Source organism: Eptatretus burgeri, chromosome 13 (assembly GCF_056783735.1).
Source record: "Eptatretus burgeri isolate ZD-2024b chromosome 13, Ebu_testis_v1, whole genome shotgun sequence".
NCBI classification, from domain to species: Eukaryota; Metazoa; Chordata; class Myxini; order Myxiniformes; family Myxinidae; genus Eptatretus; species Eptatretus burgeri.
Genome location: NC_140973.1, coordinates 37857150 through 37883354, shown reverse-complemented (window position 1 = coordinate 37883354; position 26205 = coordinate 37857150). Strand labels below are relative to the sequence as shown.

At 43.1% G+C, this 26205-nt stretch overlaps 3 protein-coding genes across 5 annotated transcripts in view; 1 reads left to right on the top strand and 2 right to left on the bottom strand.

Moving 5' to 3' along the window:
• LOC147014255 (SWI/SNF complex subunit SMARCC2-like) overlaps nucleotides 1–3393 on the bottom strand; it is a 134321-nt gene extending 130928 nt beyond the window's left edge. Inside the window, exon 1 of the mRNA XM_085852064.1 lies at nucleotides 3103–3393. The gene's annotated coding sequence lies outside the window, so the exon portion shown is untranslated. The remainder of the gene's footprint in view (nucleotides 1–3102) is intronic.
• On the top strand, nucleotides 3143–5805 carry LOC147014254 (cAMP-responsive element modulator-like). Its single transcript, XM_085852065.1, has 3 exons — nucleotides 3143–3354; nucleotides 4699–4849; nucleotides 5000–5805. Exons 1-3 carry the CDS (start codon nucleotides 3327–3329, stop codon nucleotides 5142–5144), a joined length of 324 nt encoding a protein of 107 aa, XP_085708191.1. The 5' UTR covers nucleotides 3143–3326; the 3' UTR covers nucleotides 5145–5805.
• Nucleotides 5806–6231: 426 nt separating this feature from the next.
• Nucleotides 6232–26205, bottom strand: part of LOC147014253 (cyclin-Y-like) — a 71766-nt gene continuing 51792 nt past the window's right edge. For 2 of the 3 annotated variants that reach the window (XM_085852052.1, XM_085852053.1), the window contains exons 9-10: nucleotides 8616–8778; nucleotides 6232–8330 (exon numbers count right to left, since the gene is read on the bottom strand). In XM_085852052.1, coding sequence (XP_085708178.1) covers nucleotides 8214–8330; nucleotides 8616–8778 — 280 coding nt within the window. In that variant the 3' untranslated portion in view covers nucleotides 6232–8213. Of the gene's footprint in view, nucleotides 8331–8615; nucleotides 25835–26205 lie in introns of all 3 variants that reach the window. The other variant, XR_015050696.1, reaches the window with a different exon arrangement.

Sequence of the window (26205 nt, the reverse complement as noted above, 5' to 3'; positions counted from 1 at the left end):
AGAAATCCCCAATTGTCAGTACCACGGGTATTCTACGGAACTGCCCCCCACCCCCAAATCCCCTCCGCTCCCGCGCACGAACCCCGCCCCCCCACATCCCTCCGCTCCCGCGCACGAACCCCACCCCCAAATCCCCTCCGCTCCCGCGCACGAACCCCGCCCCCCCACATCCCTCCGCTCCCGCGCACGAACCCCACCCCCGAGACGCTCCACCCCCACAAAGTGTCACGTAGCGCCGTCTGTCGAGGCAATACTTTATCTGTGAAGGACACTAATACCCGGGAGATATTTCCTCACACTCTAAATCTATACTCCGTTTAATCGATTAATCACGTGCTTTGTGCCAATTGCGCCAGGTTGGCCAGTTTACAGCAGCCCACGTGTTATCCACAATGTGCGTGTGAAGTGCTGTGGAAAAATCGTGGGAGCAGCGGAGACATTTTACTCAGTTTTGCCTGTGCGTGTGGCCAATGGGAAAAGGCGATAAACGCCGTTGGCCAATGGGGTGGTGGAGGGGGCGGAGCTCTGGAAACGCGATAAACGCCGTTAGCCAATGGGGTGGTAGAGGGGGCGGAGCTCTGGAAACGCGATAAACGCCGTTAGCCAATGGGGTGGTAGAGGGGGCGGAGCTCATTGCGTGGTGACGCCTCTTGTTAAGTCTGCCGTCAGGGTGTGTGTACCTCCCCAAACACCATGTACCATTCCACAACATGTCAGCCAGCATTGTAATTTAATAATGAGCAATTCGAACTTCTCACGGTTAAACGTTTATATAGTTAATAGACTACGTTACGTGAATCACACATGGATGTAAATTATACATGATGGTCAGTGGGGGGGGCGGGGTTGAATCCCCCTCCCCCTCCCCCTCCCCCATTAGTTTCATTTGTCAGGATATTTAATGTATGCTCTGTTCGTAAAGAACCTCAATGTGGAACCAGAACGACCGCACCGTGACCTCATGAGACAACCGACTTGAAATTCACAATATTTTCCAATCCAGATCCAAAGTGAGTTATTCACCATTGTATAAACGATGTAAACATTATTCACCATTGTATAAACGATGTAAACATTATTCACCATTGTAAAAACGATGTAAACATTATTCACCATTGTATAAACAATGTAAACATTATTCACCATTGTAAAAACGATGTAAACATTCACCATTGTATAAACAATGTAAACATTATTCACCATTGTATAAACAATGTAAACATTATTCACCATTGTATAAACAATGTAAACATTATTCACCATTGTATAAACTATGTAAACATTATTCACCATTGTATAAACGATGTAAACATTATTCACCATTGTATAAACAATGTAAACATTATTCACCATTGTAAAAACGATGTAAACATTCACCATTGTATAAACAATGTAAACATTATTCACCATTGTATAAACAATGTAAACATTATTCACCATTGTATAAACAATGTAAACATTATTCACCATTGTATAAACTATGTAAACATTATTCACCATTGTATAAACGATGTAAACATTATTCACCATTGTATAAACAATGTAAACATTATTCACCATTGTTTAAACAATGTAAACATTATTCACCATTGTTTAAACAATGTAAACATTATTCACCATTGTATAAACTATGTAAACATTATTCACCATTGTATAAACGATGTAAACATTATTCACCATTGTATAAACAATGTAAACATTATTCACCATTGTATAAACAATGTAAACATTATTCACCATTGTTTAAACAATGTAAACATTATTCACCATTGTATAAACTATGTAAACATTATTCATCATTGTATAAACGATGTAAACATTATTCATCATTGTATAAACAATGTAAACATTATTCACCATTGTATAAACGATGTAAACATTATTCATCATTGTATAAACAATGTAAACATTATTCACCATTGTATAAACGATGTAAACATTATTCATCATTGTATAAACAATGTAAACATTATTCACCATTGTATAAACAATGTAAACATTATTCACCATTGTTTAAACAATGTAAACATTATTCACCATTGTTTAAACAATGTAAACATTATTCACCATTGTATAAACTATGTAAACATTATTCACCATTGTATAAACTATGTAAACATTATTCACCATTGTATAAACTATGTAAACATTATTCACCATTGTATAAACGATGTAAACATTATATAAACTATGTAAACATTATTCACCACAATAACGAAAGAGCGTTTTCAAATCAAATTTCAAAAATGTATATCTATATAAATATATATACAAATGTATGTCTATATAAATATATATACAAATGTATATCTATATAAATATGTATGTCTATATAAATATATATACAAATGTATATCTATATAAATATATAAATATATATACAAATGTATGTCTATATAAATATATATACAAATGTATATCTATATAAATATATAAATATATATATACAAATGTATGTCTATATAAATATATATACAAATGTATATCTATATAAATATATAAATATATATACAAATGTATGTCTATATAAATATATATACAAATGTATATCTATATAAATATATAAATATATATACAAATGTATGTCTATATAAATATATATACAAATGTATATCTATATAAATATATAAATATATATACAAATGTATGTCTATATAAATATATATACAAATGTATATCTATATAAATATATAAATGTATATATACAAATGTATGTCTATATAAATATATATACAAATGTATATCTATATAAATATACATACAAATGTATATCTATATAAATATATATATATATATATATACAAATGTATATCTATATAAATATATATATATATATATATACAAATGTATATCTATATAAATATATATATATATATATATACAAATGTATATCTATATAAATATATAAATATATATATATATATATATATATATATATATATATATATATATATATACACAAATGTATATCTATATAAATATATATATATACAAATGTATATCTATATAAATATATATATATACAAATGTATATCTATATAAATATAAAATCTTGTCTTCTTCCAAATGTTCCGTTGTGAAAGTAAATAAAAAGAATGTTACCGGTCGTCAAGCAATCAGGGGTGCGTGACGTCAGTGTCGTGGAGAAGTGACGTCACCGATTGCTAAATATGGCCGCGCCGTGACGTCGGTTAACGCTCCCCGGAATGACGTCACCGGCGCGCTCGATGACATTTTGCGCGAGGCCCGAGCGTGTTCGTTTTAAAGTCGTTTTTCCTCAGTAAACCGGGACCCCAAGGCTGCTCCGCCGATCGCCACCCGCCGCCATGGCCGTCACGCAGGATTGGGAGAAGGGTGAGGCCTCTGCCGGGCGTGTTTAACCTTAACAACGTGTCCCGTCTCCAGCGGGACACGATGACGTGACTGGATATCGCATCTTGCTCGAAAAGTTTGTGTTTAACGCCTCGTTAAACTCCGTTGATGTCGCCGTTGGTTTGTCTGTCGTTAGTGACGACGATGAACGATCGATGTCTCCGAGAGGTCGCTGGTTGTGGGTTCCGCACGTGTGGATTTGTTTTTGTTGGCGCTCCGTCCATCAATGTACGTACCTCGACCCAAAGCGGCAAGCGAACAACGAGCGCCTGAGCTCGAAGGACACCATCGGCCCTTTGGGGTGGTGTAAGGTCGGAGCCGCTGCCGTTTTATAAAGGACGGTTTGCCTGTTCGGAAGGGGCGGGAGTTGTTATGGTGATCGTGGTGTTTGGACATCGGTGACGAACTCACAAACGGTGTCGTGGGAGAGTTGAAGTTGGTGTCACAACGTCACAAGACGATGAAAAGTTCGAAACAAACTGGACAACCCAACGAGAACAAAAAAAAAACGCTTTTCTCGAACAAAAAAAAAAACTCTGGGGGAGGGGGGGACAGTCTTAAAAACATTTAAATAATAATAAAATAGTGACCCATGACCTCAGATCCCAACCCCCAAACTGTAACAATCCCACCTCCCGCCACATGACTGGGGGAGGGGGGGGGACAGTCTTAAAAACATTTAAATAATAATAAAATAGTGACCCATGACCTCAGATCCCAACCCCCAAACTGTAACCATCCCACCTCCTGCTACATGACTGGGGGAGGGAGGGGGGGGACAGTCTTAAAAACATTTAAATAATAATAAAATGGTGACCCATGACCTCAGATCCCAACCCCCAAACTGTAACAATCCCACCTCCCGCCACATGACTGGGGGAGGGGGGGGGACAGTCTTAAAAACATTTAAATAATAATAAAATGGTGACCCATGACCTCAGATCCCAACCCCCAAACTGTAACCATCCCACCTCCCGCCACATGACTGGGGGAGGGAGGGGGGGACAGTCTTAAAAATATTTAAATAATAATAAAATAGTGACCCATGACCTCAGATCCCAACCCCCAAACTGTAACCATCCCACCTCCTGCTACATGACTGGGGGAGGGGGGGGGGGACAGTCTTAAAAATATTTAAATAATAATAAAATAGTGACCCATGACCTCAGATCCCAACCCCCAAACTGTAACCATCCCACCTCCTGCTACATGACTGGGGGAGGGAGGGGGGGGACAGTCTTAAAAATATTTAAATAATAATAAAATAGTGACCCATGACCTCAGATCCTGACCCCCAAACTGTAACTATCCCACCTCCCGCCACAGGATCCCCCCAGGAATATGATCTGCGGAGCCCCCAGGGCGGCCTTCCTTTAGCCGTCGGCATGGTCATCCACCCACCCTCAGGACTACCAGGCCCACAGCACGTTTGGGATGACACAACGTGCAAGCGCGAGCTCAGATTGCTGAAAAACAGGTAACCGCACCAACCCTTGGAGCCCGAGCACGTGCAACGGCTCTTTCTCAATAGACAGGAAGCGAAGGCTCGTCGCTCGGGACACTCGGAGTCTGTCGAGGTGTGCATGGGGCCTTGTGCAATTGATGTGACATCATTTGTCTCGCGCAGGGAAGCGGCAAAGGAGTGCCGTCGGAGGAAGAAGGAATACGTGAAATGTCTCGAGAATCGAGTGAGCGTGCTCGAGAACCAGAACAAGCAGCTGATCGAGGAACTGCAAGCACTGAAGGAGGCGTACTGCTCCAAGGGAGAGTAACGTGACAGGCTGGACGAGGAACGGCTCAGCACGTCACACAAATGTCTACCCCCATTTCCCCTCTCACGTTCAAAGGCCTGCAGGACTTGCTTTCCTCCTCACTCAACCCTTGGGTACAGAAAACAGAGCATTGCAAATTATTCTTCCATAAACAATCCGGATAATAGAATGTGATATATTGTACATGACATTTTGATTTTTATTTTATTTTAATGAACTGTCATAGAACTGTTTGCACACCTTTGTCCCCTATACCCATTCCCACCCGACACGCACCACCCTTTCGGATGTCTTCATCCACCTGGCTTTAAAGCATCACCATTCGGTGTCACGGAGTCCCCGGATGATTTTGGACTTCGCTCAGATTGCACAAAAACGGTTTAATTAATCGGAGTAGTAAAGAAACTCCAAATCAAACTACTTGCTCACATGTACCCACCCTTCTTCGACCCCTGGAACGACCGTGAACTTACTTGAACTTTGCCATTTTTACATTAGTATTCCACATAGTTGATCTACTTTTATCTCGAGTGTCGATCGCTTGTGATTAAATAAAAATAAAAATAAAATAAAAAACAAATGTACATTACGTGAAGGAGATATTTACCTGGCAGTTTATCAGTTGTTTTTGTTTTCGATTAAAAGAGAAAAACCGATCAAAGTGGTAACTTTGCCTTTTTTTCCCTTCTCTTCACTGGTAATGTATCAACGGGTTGGCAGGATGGCCGAGAGGTAAACACACTCGCCTCGAAGCTGTCTCGCCGGGGTTGAATCCTGACCCAGCTATAAACTGTCGTCCTGGTGTTTCATCAATGTGTGTGCCGTCCCTCAGATGGACGTTGAATGGGTGTCCCATCGACTGGTTGACGTTGAAGATCCCATGGTGTCCTTTGCGAAGAGTCAACGAGCGATCGGCGGCACCCTGTTCAAATTGCAAATTCATGCCCAAACGACTGGTGTGAAGGCAATTGCAAACCCCCCAGTGGAATCCTTTCCAATAAACTGCTTCAACAACACCAAGACCGCAGAACCGGTGCTCCGTAAGATGACATATGTTAACTGGCTCGAGGACGGATGGACAAAGAAGCAGTTTTTGAGTTTTACTTGGGTTGTCAAGTTTAACATTTCAAGAAAGTGAAATGAGGAATTAAAACAAGTCAGACAAGTATAAAAAAAAATCCTTGATTATTGGACATGGATTAACAGCATCTCAATGAGATGGCGATGGCCGGACAGAGGCCCCTGGAGTATCGGCAGAAAGTGGATGCAGCGACACGCTGCTCCAGCACATGCTCCCACACCTGACCTGACCAACAGCGTCATCGCTTTCCATCTCAAAAACTAAACAACTCATACAATTCTCCCAAATCCAAGGTCATTGCTTTGACAACGCATCTTTAATAAAATACCCAAAATTCACACAAAAATACTTTATATCCAGGAATACTGTTATGAAGCAGGAAAATGCCAATTTTAACATCCATAATTCCTTTATAAAAAGCCAAAAACCAAACGGGACAAAAGTACAAGGAGACCAAGATGGCATTAAATTACAGGAGAGAGCTTGAATCACTGACCTCAGATGCCATCAAACCAGCAAGGGCTGGATGGGTTGTTGGAGTTAACGAATTAAAGGGATAACTACATTTCCCCTCCCTCCTTTTCCACACGACAATGAGAGAGGTCCAACCACCTGCCTCTCATTTCACCAATGATGCAATCAAGCTGTTGCACCATACAGACCGAGACTCCCAATGCAGATTCAAAACATTTGACTTTAAGACTCGTTTATAATATCTGCATCACAGCAGTGATCTAAAACAAAACAAACAAAAACAACTTTATTTCACATTATCTGTTAAAACAAAAAACCAAGACAAATGAAGCCTTTAAAGTTGAAAATTTTAAAAAATGATAAAAAAAAAACTGGTTGTGACGTAACATTGAGGTTTAATGCTCAACAACTGCCAGATTAGTGTCACCGCAACATTCATCAGTTTGAACCCTGGCAGGGGTAGCGTCGGGGTGTGGCGAGTGCAGAGAGGGGTACCAACAAAGTGGCGAATGAGGCCGTGTTTCCTTTTCGATCCACAGGACGGATGATCGCGTTTATGACGACCATGTCTGTTCAGTCAGACTCCAAACAAGGCTGACGCATGAACCAAAAAGACATCGTTTGAGCAGGTGCAATTGTATGAAGTTTGGAAAGTGTTGAATGGATCGCGAAATCTTGGCACGATGATCATACTGAGCAGAAGTGCATGAAGAGAGGTGGTCCACTCTGTGATGTTAAATGATGGTGTTTTACATAAGTGGAAGAGCACCGATCCAAGTTGCTTAACCAATGAGATGGACTAAAACAAAAATTATATTGGACATAAATAATTAAGTCACACACAAGCTTGCAGAGGTTTCACCGATGATGCTGCTCAGGATGGCTGGGCAACGTAATATCATGATCCATACGACAAATCACCAATGTTGTTGCATTGCCAAGATAACACAATCACATGTACACACACACACACCACAAACTATTTCCAGAGGAGTGGTTGAGCCAGTGATGGGTTCGCACGGCCCAATAAAAAGTAATGTTCTTAGAATACGAGTCTCCAGCATTCATTCAAGCCTTGCCTTACCATGCCAAGTGCACACTATCGATGATAGGGATGACCGACCTACCACCTACCAACCTCATAGGATGTTGGCCAAGGCAAATGTTTGACATTTTCCAAATCCACCTTTGGCTACACAGCAACCAATTACACGTTATTAATTATTGGAAACGGAGGCAAATAAAGATTTGATGCTTTGCACATCCCGGCTGCCAGCCAATCAAAGCATTCGACGCTTTGTTCATCTTTGCTGCCAGCTAATCAAAAGCTTTCGATGCTTTGATCATCCTGGCTTACTTAAATGGAATAAAAACAATGTTACTTAAAAGGAACGTTTTTCAGAGGTGAAATCAACGTCGTTCATGATGGAGAACATGAACAGAGGTCCGGCAAGTAGCAGAGGCATAAAAGCAGTCCACGTGGAGATGAGAGAGGAGCAGCGGATCCAGAACATTTAAGAAAGAACCACAGCCGTATGCCGTAATCCAATGAGGTTATCTGCGCTGACAGAGCGTCGAACCGCCACCTTGCTCAAGTCTCGGTACTTGTCCTCACAAAGGCGAGAGATAGCCTGCGGGCAGGTAGAGTTGAAAAAACAGTGTGATAGGGATGGGTTGAATGAAAAGAAGAAGAAAAAAAAAATATCTGATAATCCCATTATTGCCAGACTGCCAACAAATATGGCTCTGTGACAGGAAGAAATAGGTTGGCTTGACATCAGTGATTTTTCTGCATCAGCACATTTATCCAGACAATGTATTTGAAAACTATGATGCACAAAAAATTGGTCGGCAAGGGGGGTGGGGAGCGTCATTCACGAGTTACACCTGTTGGAAAGTGTCTCAGACAAACCCACCTCAAGCCTTTGTGCCTTTTCCTTATTCAATGGCTCAAGCGGGAAGCTCAGATTGTTGGCACCTGCGAGGGAACGCAGGTCAAAGTAGTATTTGGCGTAGACACTCGCTGGCACATTGATGTTGAACTGCAATAGCTCGAGGAACTGACGCTCAAGCTCATTCCTGTTGAATAAGAATACAAAAGGAGGATCAATGGTCATTCTCCAAAGACAAAGCAGTGTATCGTTCTTGTTGCCACCAACAGATGAATACCTGCCTGGTCCTTTGGTGGGTTGGTTATGCCTGTACCTGGAAGGTAAATCAATCACACTGCTTTCCAGTACATTAAAAGTTTTCATTATCATTGGAAAATGAAGTGGCATTGCATTCCCTGCCAGGTTGCAATTATGATCAGGACTAATTGGGGACCTTCCTGGCAAAACTATTATTGGTTACGTCCTTATCTGCAAAACATTGTACATCAAAAGCTGCTTCATTAAAGTTGTACTAGGAGTGGCAGAAAGAGTTCACCTTTAAGTTGTTTGTTCCAAGCTGGATTTCTGAGTGTCAAACACAACAAAACTACCATTATGGTTTTTTCTCACCCGTTAAACAAACGGGTGGCAGGATATAACAGTTGATAGTGTGCTTGCCAATGATGCCTCATCTCCACCAGTATGTTTGCATTGCACCCACAGTGTTGGCTCATCCTCAACTTCCCATTGTGCATCAAGTCATAAATCCCTCTGTTACATCCCTGCCAATCCATGCTGTTGGGGTTCATCCAAATGGCATCAACCAAAATGAACTTACGTTGGCTTGCGAATGCAACACATGTAGGCTGCTGCAGAATATATTAGCTATGTTATATAGACGGCACAATGATGACTACTTGGGGGTTCTTTATTGGTAGTGTGAACACAGAACCTCTGTACAGTTCACTTTGTTCCAGCAAAAAAAAAATCACTTGCCATCAAGTCGAGGCAAAGTCCAGCTAGTCCTGAATCATCTAAATAGACTGCTGCCTTTCTTTTGAGGAAGCAGCGGAGCACCGCATCGTGGCATAACCCCAGCTGGCCCTCTGCATTTAGGTTGTAGACATAAATATTGCATGGTATCTTTTGAAAAGATACCACCACTGTGTGTCGGTACCCAGGTGGAATTCTATCAATATACTGTAGATCTGACAGTCCAATAAGTGTATGAGAAAAAATGAATCAAAAGTATTTTACTTCATAGTCATCATTTCATATGCAGCCCGTGGCTGCTGGTTGCATCATTGGTCGGAGCATTGCTGTGCCGCTGTTGAAGTGCTCCCTGATTCCAGTAAGCTTGTACTCATTTTGCTGACCATGGAAGGATGACAGGCTGAGTCCTGGTGTTTTGTTAACGGCACGACAGGGACTCAAACTCAAGACCCTAAGATCTTAAGCCAGCCACCTAAACTGTCAAGCCAACACCAGACTTTATTTCATGAAAACATTTTAGACTCACTTTAAAATGTCAATTACATCATTTTGAAACAAAATGGTTGTGATCAGGCTGTTTCTATTTAAAAAAAAAAAAAGGAAAAGGATTACGAGGTGTCCTCCACACGGACATCACAAGTCTGTTATCGTTATAATGGATGGTTTTGCTGTCCCCAGTCGAGTCCATTAAATTGGACTTGTTCTTCATTGGCTTCACGATCAGAGACAAGACGTGAAAACCATGTGTCCGATGGGATAGTGTGTGGGAAGCTTGTGATGTTGGAAGAGATTTCCTCAACGACTCATAATAAGCTTCATTCTGGCTACAAGAAAACAAAGTTACCTGATGCCATGTAACACAAACAAGAGAGACTATCATACAACTAATCGAAACCAATAATATGAAAATGCTATTAAACATTCAATAATTATTGGTCATATAACCTTAGGCATTTCACTAATAAGATAATGCAACATTCCACAAACTAGAAGGGCACTTGGGAGAGCGCATACCTCAGTCAGGCTGAACAGTTTATGTTTTGTATCACACAGACACGCCGGATCTGGATCCGGACCTGAACCAAAATCAAATTGGCTTGTTCTTGTCATCTACCGAACTCATCCACCCAGTTTTGTCATAAATCGTAAACTTCTTGATATATCATGCCATATATTATTTTTGACCCCATCTCAATGGTGAAGAATCACTGTTAAAAATTCTCATATCTGGAATCGAATCTTCACCAAAATCAAATCAATTGGTCCTCGTCCCATACCCAACCTGTCCACCAAGTTTCGTCCAAATCCGTCCATAACCTTTTGAGGTATTGTGCTGGTTATCATTTTTAGCCACATTATTCAATGGTGAAGAATCACATTAAAAATTCTAGTATCCAAATCCGGATTTGGATCTTCACCAAAATCTAACCATTTTGTCCTCGTCACACACCCAACCTGTCAACCAAATTATGTCCAAATCTGTCGGCAACTTTTTGAGATATCCTCCACACAGACAGACCGATAGACGAGTGAAAACATCACCTCTGTCCACCTTTGGTGACAGAGGTAATTAAATCAGGAAGACGACACAAAACACAACAGCTCATTGCTTCACCATGGCTTTAATTTGCTACTCACTCAATAGAAAACAAGCTCAAATGAACTAAGATCCTCGTCCTCTTAATGATGACACATAAAAACGAATATGACGTCATTGTGATGTATCAGGTTTGCGATAAATTACACTGGTCTGCGTCATTTCAGAGGTCTAGGTTTTCTCAACGGTCCTCATATGTTTTTTGCATGCTGAATTTAGAAATGTATCTAATTTCGCTCAATCAGGTCAAGTTTTTCAGGTTTTTCAGGTCAACCAGGTCAAGTCAAGCTAACTCAATTATAAGGAAAAAAAATAATCAAAATTTTGGGTTTTTTTAATTAGCATTTTTTAAATTCAAAATCAGACTTACATTGACAGAAAATGTACAAAATATGTATAAAATGACGCACAAGTACCGTTAATGTGAAATTCAACATTAAAAAGACGAAGGAAAACAGCGACTGCTGGAGCGACTGAAGTTGGGAGTTGCCAGAAACAACAATTTATCTATATTTTTCTGAAAATGAAATGAAAGTAATTGAGAAAGCACTTTCTTCCACATTAAGTGTACTTGTGTGTCATTATATGTATAGTTTGTACATTTTCTGTCAATGAAAGTCTGATTTTGAATTTAAAAAACAAAAATTGATTATTTTTTTTTTCCTTAAAATTGAGATAGCTTGACTTAACCTGATTAACCTGAAAAACTTTACTTGATTGAGTGAAAATAGATACATTTCTGAATTCAGCATGCAAAAAACATATAAGAACCGTTGAGAAAACCTAGACCTCTGAAAAAATATTTCAAATGCAGCCCAGTGTTATCTGTGCTAATGCCCGGCTTGATTCCCGTAAACAAAATTCAAACAGCTTGCCGAGTTTCGTAGAGAATGGTATTGGCGATTTCCATTAGCAGCGATATGACGTCAACTTTTTTTCTAGGAAGAATTTCCAAAATCGGAGATGGTTACTGCCTGCGCGTGGGCTTTCTGCATATACATGTCAAGTTTCACGAAGATCTGATGAAAACTCTGTTGTGAAACAAAAAAAAATGTCAAAAAATAGGAATGACGTCATAAAAATTGATATGACGTCATAGTGATGCATCATATGTGCGGTAATTCATCTCTGCAAACGCCCTGTTCGATTCCCGCAAACAGAATTCAAAAACGTTGCCTAGTTTCGGAGATAATTTTTTAGGTGATTTCCATTAACGGAGATATTTTGAAGTCATAACTTTTTTTCTAGGAGGAATTTTCAAAATCGGAGATGGTTACTGTCTGCACAGGGTATTTTTACATATATAAGCCAAGTTTCAGGAAGTTTCGATGAAAACTGTAGGCTGTGAAACAAAAAAGTCCACAAGAAGAACAACAACGTGAGTAAGACTTAGAGATCCAGCACAAGGATCTAAAAATGTCAAATATACCATCAGAGATGGGGAATCTCCCGCCATTGAAAAATAATTGAAATCAAATAAGCGGTTTTCCATTTATTACAAAAAACATTTTTTTCAAGATGGCCACCCCAGTCGGCCATCTTGGATCCGGCCACGCCCAAAATCAATAGCGTTCTTCCTTTTCAGGTGGTACATGTGTGCCCCAAATTTCAAATCGATATGGCAAAAAAACATTTTTTTCAAGATGGCCATCCCAGTCGGCCATCTTGGATCTGGCCACGCCCAAAATCAATATGGTTCTTCCTTTTCAGGCGGTACATGTGTGACCCAAATTTCAAATCGATATGGCAAACAGTTTATGAGTTATCGCACTCAGCTATAAATGTTGACGCCCAGCCAGCCAGCTGGACGACCGCCCCAGTCGGCCATCTTGGATCCGGCCACGCCCAAAATCAATAGGGTTCTTCCTTTTCAGGTGGTACATGTGAGACCCAAATTTCAAATCGATATGGCAAACAGTTTATGAGTTATCGCACTCACAGCTATAAATGTTGACGACCAGCCAGCCGGACGGACGGACGGACAGCCAGACGGACGACCCGGGTGATAACAATATCCCCCTTCCGCCACGCGGCGGGGATAAAAAATAGGAATGACGTCATAAAAATTTATATGACGTCTAGTGATGTATCATATGTGCGGTAATTCATCTCTGCTAATGCCCTGTTCGATTCCTGCAAACAGAATTCAAAAAGCTTGCCTAGTTTCGGAGATAATCTTTTTAGGCGATTTCCATTAGCGGAGATATTTTGACGTCATAACTTTTTTTTCTAGGAGGAATTTTCAAAATCGGAGATCGTTACTGTCTGCGCAGGGTATTTTTACATATATACGCCAAGTTTCAGGAAGTTTTGATGAAAACTGTAGGCTGTGAAACAAAAAAGTCCACAAGAACAACCTGAGTAAGACTAAGAGATCCTCTACGAGGATCTAAAAACATGAGGTCGTCACGCACATGCAGGTGCTGTTTAAACCTTCAAAAGTGAGGGGGGGGGAAGGGGGAAAAAATTAATAAATAACCCACCACCGAGACGAGTAATTTTGCATAAAATCGACACCCACTTGTGTCGACAATGCCTTCAGAAAGTGTTCACACCCCTCCACGTTTGTCACATTTTGTTGTGTTACAGCCTCAATTTAAAATGGATTAAATTCTATTTTCTTGTCACCGATCTACACAAAATAGCCCATCATGATAAACTGAAAACATGTTTTTAGAAATTTTTACAAATTGTTCAAAAATTAAAAGCTGAAATGTCTTGCGTCAGTAAGTATTCAACCGCCCTCCCTCCCCCCCCACCCCCGAGAGTCAATTAATTGTGGAAGCGGCTTTGGCAGCGATTACAGCTTCGAGTGTTCTTGGGTTTGTCTGTATATCAGTTTTGCACATCTGGATTTGGGGATTTTCTCCCATTCTTCCTTGCAGATTTGCTCAAGCTCTGTCAAGTTGGATGGGGAGTGTCGGTGAACAGCAATCTTCAAGTCTTTTCAGATTCTCAATCGGATTCACGTCTGGGCTTTGGCTGGGCCACTCAAGGACTTTCACATTCTTGTTCCGAAGCCATTCCAGTGTTGCTTTGGCTTGGGGTCATTGTCGTGTTGGAACATAAATCTTAACCGCAGTCAAAGGTATTTTGCACTCTGAAGCAGGTTCTCAAATACTTGCCTGTATTTGGCTCCATTAATCGTTCCCTCTATCCTTACACGTCTCCGAGTCCCTGCCGCTGAAAAGCATCTTCATAGCACAATGCTGCCACCACCATGCTTCATGGAAGGGATGGTGTTAGATGGGTGATGAGCTGTGCTCAGTTTCCATCAGACATAGCACTTTGCATTCAGGCCAAAAAATTCAATTTTTGTCTCATCAGACCACAGAATCTTTTGCCTCATGCTCTCAAAGTTTTTCACGTGCCTTTTTGCAAACCCCAAGCATTCTGTCATGTGGCTTTTATGAAGGAGTAGCTTCCATTTGGGCACTCACATAAGAACTGGATTTGTAAAGTGCTCAAGAGATTTTAATACAGACATAAACAGAGACGTTTTGAAGGACATTATCATAAAATAAGAAAACCACAAAGCTTTTCGTTGTGCTCTCTTCAGGTGAAATTCGCACAAAGTGAGCGAGTAATGAAGAAGAACAGTCTCAGACACCTATCAACAGTCAATTCTGATTGGACATTCTCTACTGATGCGTCATCACCACCCAACGGTCTAGGTGGGAGGAACCTGTTCGGTGTTCCGCTCCCCAATTGGAAGTTGCAGAGTCGAAGGCAGAGCCGCTGAGGCTGTTGTAGAATCTTCTTCATAACCAGCCGTGATCGTGATAGTCCAGCAGCGTAGTCTGATATTTCAGATCAATTGTTCAAATTTGCATAAAAGCACCAAAATTGGTACACATGTAGAATAATGTACTCCGAACAATTCTAGATATGGAACCACCAGAAATTGTGCCTTGGTCAGCTTCGGCGACCATTTTCCAAAATGGCCACCGTTCTAATTTAGCGAAATTGGCTATATGCTCTTATTTTCTTATTGTATTGATGGTAGATACAAGGAAAGTGTAAAATTCAGTAAATTGACCATGAAAAGGTGTATTCGAATATTATGAGCCAGTATTTTCAGTAAAAAAGGCATTATTTGATTTGTAAATTGCTGCTGTCCTGAAACCTTTCGCTGAAAAGTACCCATTATTGCCTGGAGAACAAGTCAAATGATATTCATCACATTCAATGGGTTTGGAATCAACAAAAATTGCATTATAGATTACATACTTTACTCTATTTTGAAAAGGGAACTGATAATCGTGATAATGACAAACTCAGAAAATGTAGTCAAATTATTGCACACTTCACTTTGAAGCGGCTACGGTTTACTGTCTACTACCATTCTACCATGACACATGGGACACGCATACATCAGTCAAGTACAATATGAGTTTCTGAGCTCAAGTGTACTGGCTCTGGATCAAGAAGTCAGCACTTTTACAAGCAATGCGACTTTGCATTTTCACATTCTAAGCTCGGCCGATATCTCAGTCTGTTGTTTACTGCGTCTGTCTACTGGCATTCTCCTTCACAAGCACACAGTCCAGTGCATTGCAGATTAGCCTTCTTGCATTTGCAGCGGTTTCTACAGCCTTTTTTGCAGCCGCACGACACCAGCTCGAAGTAGCTTTTTGAAGCTTCAGGGAGTGTGGTCCCGAGCGGTTCGTAGGACGCATCCTCTGTTTGCCGCCGGACCCATCCTCTGTTTGCCGCCAGCCCCAGCTTGTTTGTGATGGAAACACAGGTTGAGGGACCAAGACCTGCCCCCAGACATAGCCACCCTGGAAGACTGATCTCTTCACATGCTGTTCCAAAGCATCGTAGGTAGGTGGGATGCGCTGGACGGAGTTCCTCTTGGCGAATAGTTTCTTTCTGGCCTCGTTGACGTCCGTATATGGACTGGTGCGGTCATAGAGGAGCACCACAAACCTTTCAATGCAGTGCATTGTGTCATCCTGGATGTTGACTGGTGTGGTGGTCAGGGTCACAAGATAATCTGTCAGTTCTGGAAACGAATTCCATGTGGCCCAGGCAGATTTCTTCCCATGCCCCACGAATGCTGATACCGTGTCACATCGGGTCATGGCATGGAAGGCAGGGAGGGCACGTGCCTTCTGTGGACCGAGGGAGGCAGCTATTTCATGGGCAGGGATGGAGCGGTAGTTCTTGCCCGTCCCAAAGTCAATCCAGAGTTCATCCACGCATGGTAGTGCCTGGGCTACCATCACCGCCAAGACGACGACGTCGGTGTCTACGGTTCAAACTTGAATCCGACGGTGGTCATGTTCTGCAGCATGGGCCACATGTAGCATGATGCGAGTGTCCGCCTCTTCTTGACCGCATGGAGCCAGAGAGCTTTCATCTTCCTGCCTTGGAAGGCAGATGACTGCTTCACCATCAGTGACTGCCAGCTCCTTTTCCTCGTCATGGAAGGACTGCACCAGCACATCGGACAGGAAGGTGAAGAGCTCCACCTTGTTTGCGTCGACACGTTGGAAACTCTGCCAGTTTCCTGGTATGGCTGCGGTGCTCACCACACGCCGTGGCACCCCTTTTCCTCGTTTCTCCCTTGTCGCCGTATTCAAGGAGCCATCTTTGTAGCTATCCCAAACGAGGTTGAGACGTGAAGCACGACGCAGCTGCCCCTCGACGTATGGGATGAAGACTTGGTGGGCATATTCTTCAAATGTCTTGGCAGTGCCAGGTTTCAACATCTGCATGATGACTGCGCCGTCAAGGACAACAGAAGTGACAGCTGGTGCATCAGACTGAGCTTCAGCAATGCCTTCAAGACACACCAGCAAGTCGCTTTTGCTACCCTGGTGTAGCTTACCTGCATCAGATAACGTGGGAGGGCATGCTTGATTTTCATGACGGAAGAACTCGTCCAGGTTCCCATCGCGGTTCTGGCAGCCTATGTAAAGCCATGCAAATAAGGCCATATCATTCTTCACAGATGCTTCCTTTCCTTTGGGTGCTTTTGGTCTTCTGTCTGTTCCGAAGAGGGGGAGTTTGTTCCTCTTTATAGGTTCATCAATAGTCTTGGTTCTGTCGATGAGGCAATCCTTTGAGTATACCTGAAACTGTTTTAGTCCAATCTGCTTGGCAGTGCGAACTGTTTCAATCACTGCAGGACCAGCAAATCTGGACTATCCTCCTCGAAGGGATTCCCCAGCTCTTCAATGACAGCCACAAATGATTGTACATCTTTGGCAAATGCTTCCTGTGCATGCGGTGTTTCTTCATGGTGACATGTCTCCTCATTGGCATTTGGATTGGCACCACCACAACAAAATACTTCTGAACCTGTCACTGATGCTGTGTGCGAAAATGGATTTTCCCATAAAAATGACCATTTTTCCTCAATACAATGGTTGGAAATATAATAAATCAACACAAATGACATTTGTATTGTTTTCCTTTGTAAATGCACATCACATGGAGTATTTATCACCTCTGAAAAACCTACAAAGAGAAAAACAATGACAGATATCCCATGTTGTTAAAGTAGAATGGTGGCCATTTTGGAAAATGGCCGCCAAAGCTGACCAAGGCAAAATCTCGAGTGGCTCCATATCCAGAATTGTTCAGAATACATTAGTCAACATATGTACCAATTTTGGTGCTTTTATGAAAAGTCGAACAATTGGTTTGCTATGCTGCAGTACTATGAGATGAGTTGGTGTTCATCTTCTTTGCACAAATAAGCAAAGCGAGTGGACAAACTCTTTTTGCCGACATAACATAAGGTCCTTGGAATAGATAAATGTCGCTTCTAGTATTCGGAGATGTGTTGGACCTCGTCCTCTACTCAATATCTTGAATGCATCCACATTACAATGTTCAGCACAGTTTGCATTCTCAAACAAATGCTGTCCAAGTGCAGATACACACGATGTTGGGATTGAGGCTGGGACCTGGGACCAATTGTGTTTTTCCTGATGGACAAAGGGACATGCTGTTTGATTCTGTTAGTCAGAGTCTGGGTAGTTCTACCTACATACCGAGCATCACATCGGAACTTGAACTCATCAATAATATTGCTAAGTTTTGAGGCAGGCAGAACATCCTTCTTAACTGCAGGAATCAGACGTCGAGAGGTGAAAATCACTCTTGGACGAACGGCCAGATACGCGTTTGAGACACATATTTTCATTTGTTCCTCATATCTTTGCGACGTTTTCCCTTTCCAAGGCATCTTGATGTAGACCGGGCACTTTTCAGGTCCCATCTTCCCATCATCTATAGCAGTGAAGAATTTGCGCATGAACCTCCTGATGATATACTCAGGATATCCATTCTCACTGAGGATGCCGGCAACCTTGGAGTTGGAACATATCCTCTTAGCTTGACTCACTAATACATTGATCAAACCAATCTTGTATCTCATTGAACGAAAAGAGTTCCATCGAGTATACTGGCCGGTGAAAGTGGGCTTTCTACAGATAGACGTAGTAAATGAAGATGCAGATCTCCAGAAAAAGAACAGGGCCCAGAACATTGTCTTGAGGAACTCCAGCCTGAACATGAAGAGGAGGAGATTGGGACCATACTCTGTGGAGAGCGTTGGTGCTGCCGAAGCAGTCTCCTTGGCTATTGGGCACAATCCTGGACGGGTCGCCACTCCAACACAGGATACCAGCAAGCAGGCAGTCATTTTGCCGACCTCGGAAGGATGACAGGCCGAGTTAACCCCACTTGGTATAAATTCAAGAGCTGATTGGGATTTGAACTCAGGACCCAAGGATCAAAAACCCACCACCCTAACCATTAAGCCAACACCAGGCATGAACAGGAAGAGGGGATAAGAGAACTCCATGAAAGGGCCGTATGCTGGCTGCGACAGAAGAGGAAGTCTGCGAGCCATGAGTGGAGATGTCTTGCATGCCATAGGAAGAGAGTTAAGTGAGCACGGCAGGGTGCCGGACTGTACCAAAAGCACGCGATATGTCTAGGGATGTGGCTCTGATTTCATGTCTGGCATTGAGGATCTCCATCCATTGTTGGGAGAGCAGAAGCAGCATATCCAGTGAAGAGTCAGGTCAGGTCAGGTATGGGAGCATGCGCCAGAGCAGCATGTCACTGCATCCACTTTCCGCCGGTACTCCAGGGGCCTCCGTCTGGCCATCCCCCAGGCAGATTCCTGGCCCATCCCCATCTCCTTGAGATGCCGATCAACCTGCTGCAACCACGAGGCATGTGGTCGGCCCATTGGCCTCCTCCACTCACGAGACTCCCTCACTGAGAGAATCTGGTGAGCAGGATCAGCGTCAGGAAAACGAGCCACATGTCCATACAGCCGCAGCTGACGCTCACGGACAATGCAGGTAACAAACCTCATTTGAGTGTCTCTCAGCAACCGCTCGTTGGACACAAAGTCCAACCAGCGATAGCCAAGAATTCTCTGAAAAGACCTGGTACCAAAGGAATTAAGTCTCCGTCTCAGATCCTTGGTCAGAGTCCAAGTCTCGCATCCATAGAGCAAGACTGGAAGCAACAAGGACCTGAAGACTCGGAGTTTCGTCCACCCGCACAAGTACGGGCAGCGCCACACCCCATTATCCAGTGAATCCATGACTCCCCAGGCCTGACCCAGACGTCTATTGACCTCTAACTCACAGTCAACAGAGACAGGAATATCACTGCCAAGGTAAGTGAATCTCTCCACGACCTCAACATGCTCACCACAAACGGGCACAGACAAGACAACAGCATCAAAGATGTCATTGAAAGCCTGGATCTTAGTTTTGACCCAGGAAACCCATAATCCTGAAGGCGCAGACTCCTCATTCAGCACCTCGAGGGCCCCTGAAAGGATATCTAAAGTCTCCGCAAAGATGACTGCATCATCTTCGAAATCAAGGTCAGAGATCTTGACATTCCCAAACGATGCACCGCAGCTTGATCTCTCCGACATCCTCCCTCGAATCCAGTCCATTCAAGTGCTGAAAAATGTGGGGGCCAGCACACACCCCTGACGAACTCCAGGAACAACTGGAAACAAGTCAGAGATTGTACCACCACATCTCACAGCACTCTCAATACCAGATCGATCAGTTTTGGTGGCACCCCACGAAGACCTAGAATCCTCCAGAAGGCATCCCAATTCACTGAATCGAACGCTTTACAGCGATCAACATAGGGTGCAAGCAGCCCCTGCCGAAACTCTCGTCTGCGTTCGGTGAGGACCCGAAGAGCAAGGATACGGTCAATCGTTGACCTCTTTGGTGTAAAGCCTGACTGCTCTGGACGCTGCTGCTCAAGCAGATGGTGGCGAATCCCATCAAGAATTATCCGAGCAAAGACCTTGCCCGGCACTGAGAGCAGCGTCACTCCTCGGTAGTTGTTGCAGTCTTGGCGATCACCCTTCCCTTTCCAGAGAGGGACAACAAGGCCCCTCTTCCAGTCAGTTGGGATGATGCCTGTGTTCCAGGCAGAGCACAGAACTGCATGCAATGACATGAGTGCAGCATTTCCACCAGCCTTGAGAAGTTCGGCATGAATGCCACAGAACCCTGGAGCTTTACCCTATTTCAACAGGTTCACCGCAGCCTGCATTTCCACAAGCGAAGGTGGACCACAGTTGATTGGAGGGTCAGCAACAGGGATTGTAACACCCCTGACGTCCAACTCGACAGCTGGTGGATCAGCCTGGTACAACTGCTCAAAGTAACCGGCCCAGCGGGCCTTCACTTCAGACTACTCTGTCAAGAGCCGACCACCCTCTGCTCTGCCTGCAGCACACCGAGGGATGGGCTTGGATGAACGCAATGCACGAATTTCCCTGTAAGCAGGACGAGAATCACTTGACCACAGGTGATGCGCTTCCCCCTCACAGATTCCTCACATATAGGCCTCCTTGTCCACCCTTAGCGCACGTACAGTTTTACGCCTCAGCTCCCTGGACAGCTGAAATCCGCCATTCAGCCTGGCCCTGCGACCCTGGTCAATAGTATCCAGTGTCCCGATAGACAAAATTCTTCTTTGCCCTACGGTGAGTTCCAAGACATCCACCGGCAACATCAAGGAAGGTGGTGTTGAAGGCACTCCACAACTCTTCAGGACCTCCCAAAGCACCCAGACCCCCCAAATCTCCACTCAGCCTGTTCGCAAACTCCTCAGCTATGCTCTCATCCTTGAGCTTGACAACATCCAGCCTAGGCTGGGATGGGATGGTACCATTCTCCTGGATTTAAGGGGCAACTTCAGAGTTGCTACAACAAGCCGGTGGTCAGTATTGAGGAAGTGAGCACTCCGGTAGACCCTGCAGTTCTGGATCATCCTCCAGCGACCATCAACGAGGACATGGTCAATCTCCTTTGCCACACAGCCAGCGTTGGAATACCAACTCCAACGATGAGCTTGTGGGTGCTGAAACCATGAACCGGCCACCATAAGTCCATGACTTCTTGCAAAGTCAAGGAACTTAGTGCAATTCTGGTTCATAGTTCCTGACCAATGGGGACGAACACAACTTTCATAACCATCCCTACCAGTTCCAGTCGATGCATTGAAATCCCCCAAGACGAGAAGTGTATCTCGTCTGGGGCACTGATCAACTACAGACTCGAGCGTTGTGTGGAATGCATCCTTCACGGTGAGATCACTCGCCTCAGTCGGAGTATAAACAAAGACCAGGGAAATGACACCTCAGGAGTGACGAATCCTTAGTCTCATAATACGCTCGGTGACCGGTGTTCAGGCGCTGTCACACCTTGACGATTTAGCCAGAGTATGCAGACTTATGAAAAATTTGTCTAAAATGCTGGCACACGTCGAATACGTTATGGGTACGTTTTGATGACATGAAGAGCACGCTGAAAAACACTGCCATACGTCGTAGTACGCTGGCTTTCATCGTTGTACTTTGCGGTTGTTCTCAAATTTTAGCATGCTTGAAATTTTACAACGTATGCCAGCGTATGACTCACACGTTCCTACGTTCACACACTGGCCATAAGTTGTAGGCATGTTATGAGATCGTTGACACATGTCGACACACGTTCCTTGTAAGTTACTCATAAGTCGAAAGACGTCGAGGTAATGATTAGCGTACCCGAAACTTATTTATAAACTATGAGTAACGTGTTGTAGGCACACGTCGAGGCACGCTATGCGATCGTTGACACACGTTACTTGTAAGTTACTCATAAGTCGAAACACGTTGAGGTAATGCTTAGCGTACCCAAAACTTATTTCTAACCTATGAGTAACGTACCTCCAACGCATATTGACGTATGTAGACGTATTTGATTGACATCTTCCGGACGACCACAGAACTTATTGAATGTGTTTCTAATTTACAGCTACCATATAATGACATATTGGCAGCGTTTTAAAAAAAAACAAAAAACAATAACTTCCGATATTTCATCACGTGCCGTCACGTCACGTCCGATTGCCTCCTCAGTTTGCTCATGTCTTATTCTTGGTTCCTCCTCTGTGAATATTTTCTGTTTGAGGATATTGTCACGTCGACGTCGAAACTAAAAAGCAAATGTCTGAATATATTTTAAAATTCGTGATAGACTAAAAAAATAATAATAATAAAAAAAAAACAACAAGAACAACTAGAATGGGCACTCGTAGAGAGCATATACCTTCGCCGCCGCTACTGTTTTGTTCTTGGCATAAGAGTGTGGGGAACAGAACAAGGAGCATTTTGGTGCTGATTTCATACGAATCGGATAAGAATTGACTGCGTTATGATAAAAATACGCACATCTGCAAGGTCGTGACCCCCCTGACCTTTGACCCCCAACCGCGAGTAAGGTCAATTATGTCATTGTGTCAAGTTGCATATCACAAGATTGGGCATTAAATTCTGAACATTTTGGCATTAGTTTCATGCAAATTGGATAAAAATTGACCGCGATATGGTAAAAAGACGATTTTGACCTTTTCATGACCTTTGACCCGATTGCTCCCAAAATCTAATCAAATGGTCCTTGGCTAATAACCAATCATCCCACCAAATTTCATGCAATTCGGTTTAATACTATATAAGTTATGCGAATAACAAACAAATAAATAATCATTGGCATCTCCCACAAACATACATTTTGGTACTGATTATAATGCCAGGATTTGGGACATTTTCTTTTAAAAACAAGGGTAATGACGTAATTGTGTCATGTCGCCCATCACAAGATTGGGCAATGGATTCTGAACATTTTGGCATTCGTTGCATGCCAATTAGATAAAAATTGACCGCGCTATGGTAAAAATACGAATTTGACCTTTCCGTGACCCTGACCTTGACCTTTGACCCGATCGCTCCCAAAATCTAATCAAATGTTCCTTGGATAATAACCCATCATCCCACCGAATTTCAAGCGATTCGGTTTAATACTGTCTGAGTTATCCGAATAACAAACAAACACACACATATTCACAAATAAATAAATACACAGCGACCAATACATAACCTTTCGGAGAATGCGAAGGTAACAACAACTTCAGATATTTCATCACATGCCTTCACGGAGCCAAGGAGAAAAAAAGAAAATGTGCCTTGACGGAGAAAATAAGTTTCGGGTATGCTAAACATTACCTCGACGCTTTTCGACTTATGAGTCACTTACAAGGAACTTGTGTCAACCTGTGTCAACAATCGCATATCGTGCCTACAACTTCTTCCGAGCGTAGAGGAACGTGTGAGCCATATGGCGAGTATGTCGTAAAAGTTTCAGCATGCTTGAAATTTCACGACGTACTAGACGTACGACAGCGTACTTCATCGTTTTTCTGCGTGCTCTTCACGTAAACCAAACTTACCCATGACGTATTCGACTTGTGCCAGTGTTTTAGACACATTTTTCATAGGTCGGCATACGCTGGCTAAATCGTCAAGGTGTGACTGCGTGGTTGACACTTCCAATTCTTAGGCAGTTATGATTTAAACCGGCGTGCGGCAGGTTTTTAACAGGCTACGCCACGAGTTCGTCGGCGATACGTGCAGCGCGCTATGCCTAAGTTAAACTATCGTTGGGCATAGGTTGTGAACGCCGACAACAGGCTAAGCATTCGTTGGTATAAATTATCTATAAGACAACGAAACGTTCTGTGCCCGTTACTAATATGTTATGCATACGACCAACACGTTATGAATACGACCAAAACTTAAAAGAAAACATCAAAATTTCAGCGTACGCCAACGTTTTACATACATTTTTATACGTTGCCATTGCTGGCTAAAACGTCAAGGTGTGACAGCGCCTTTACTTCAATTATCATTGGAGTCAGCTTATTGGACACAGCTACAGCAACTCCTTGGGAATGGTAACAATCAGAGTGACCAGACCAATAGTAGGTGTAACCACCCACCATGATCTCGCCGCAATTCAGTCTCCGAATCTCAGAGAGAGCTACAATACCGATGTCCAAACGCTTGAGCTCAGATGATAACAGAGACAGGTGCTCATTCTCTCTTAGGGATAGGACATTCCAGGCACCCACCCGAAGGGACCGCCTCAGATTAACCCAAGGAGATCGCCATCTGGTGGACGACACCTCAGCACCACTCCGAAACACCCCCCACAATCTGACCCAGGAATGTTACCCCATGGTTTCCCTCCTATCATCAAAGATTGGGGGTCCCGAAGGCTTTGCCCCAATCCCGTCATCCGGTGAGCTGCCCTGCGACGGGAAGGGCCATATGTTGGCTCGAATCACCGGAGGTACTCCCACGGAGTGGGTTTTCAGATTTCTTTGCGTTTTTGTGCTTTGCGGAATAAAGGGTTTTACGGTGGTCGGGGTGCAAATCCTGCCACCAACCTCCGAATAAGAAGTAACCCAATTGCAGGACGTCTGCAGACACAGTTGGGTACTAGATATGGTTGGCGGTTGCCTCACAAGGAGCTCCTCGACCCTTTGACAGGTTTTGTTTTTAATCCTGCTGGGTGCCATATCCAAACACCATTCTCAACAAAACAAAAAAAAACTTGTGGGAGAGACCGTTTAGTCGCCGACAACGGAACAGGTTAGTACAGGTTTACATGATACCTGTAGCAAGCCACAGATCTAATCTGGCCTGACCTGACTGACAGAGTGACTTGGTCTCAATCCAAATTGATGATCGGAAATCAAACCATTGGAGAAGAGGAGGGATTTAATGTGAAGCGATGATAGATTCCATAACCTTGCTGATGATTGGGAGAAAGCTGATTGGTCTATAGTTGCAATAATCTGTTTTTGCCCCTTTTTATTCAGAGCAATAATGTTTGCTGATTTCCAAAGCAGATGGTGTTTAGATAAATAGATGCATAGATAGATAGATATAGAGATAGAGAGAGAGCAGCAGAGCAGGTTTTTAGCACACGTGGTATGATGCCGGCTGGACCGGTTGCAGAATTTGAGTCGTGGTTTGACAGAAAGCTCTCCACCTTGTCAGGAGAAAAGGGCACAGAGTCTAGGAAAAGCTGAGTGCGACTGGGTAAGGTGGGTACAGAAAGCGATGGGTTTGGGACACAAGATTTAGATGCAAACACGGAGTTTCGGCACTCAGCTTTTTCACGTGCAGTATCAGCTGTGTGGCCATTTGTGGTAAGGGAGGGGATGGAGGGGGGACATACACCAGAAACAGACTTAACTCGGTTCCCAGCATTTGGAGGAGGGAGACATGTTTGAGAGTTCCGACTTGAGATTAGAACGATGTTGCTTTCTGGCTCTCCTGAGGGTAGACACACACACTCATTCCGAGCTTTGTAGAAGGAACTGAGATTGCCTTCAGTTGGATTAGCCTTCCATGAGGCAAAGGCAAGTTGTTTCAGGACAACTGCCTCGCCACAAGCTTTAGTGTACCACGGGCAGGAGGAAGGGAAGGACAACTGAAGACGAGATGGGATAAATGCTTAAAAACTTCATGGTATAGTTTCTGCTCTGACATAAACTGAAAACTATGGGACCTTATTTCGAAAGGTGTGTTTCTTTCTCAATAATATGCAATCAAATGAATGCACCTGAACTCAATTTGGAGTGTCACAGCAAAGGGGTTGAATACTTCCTAGCAAACACAGCAAATGCATATGACACAAAAACAAA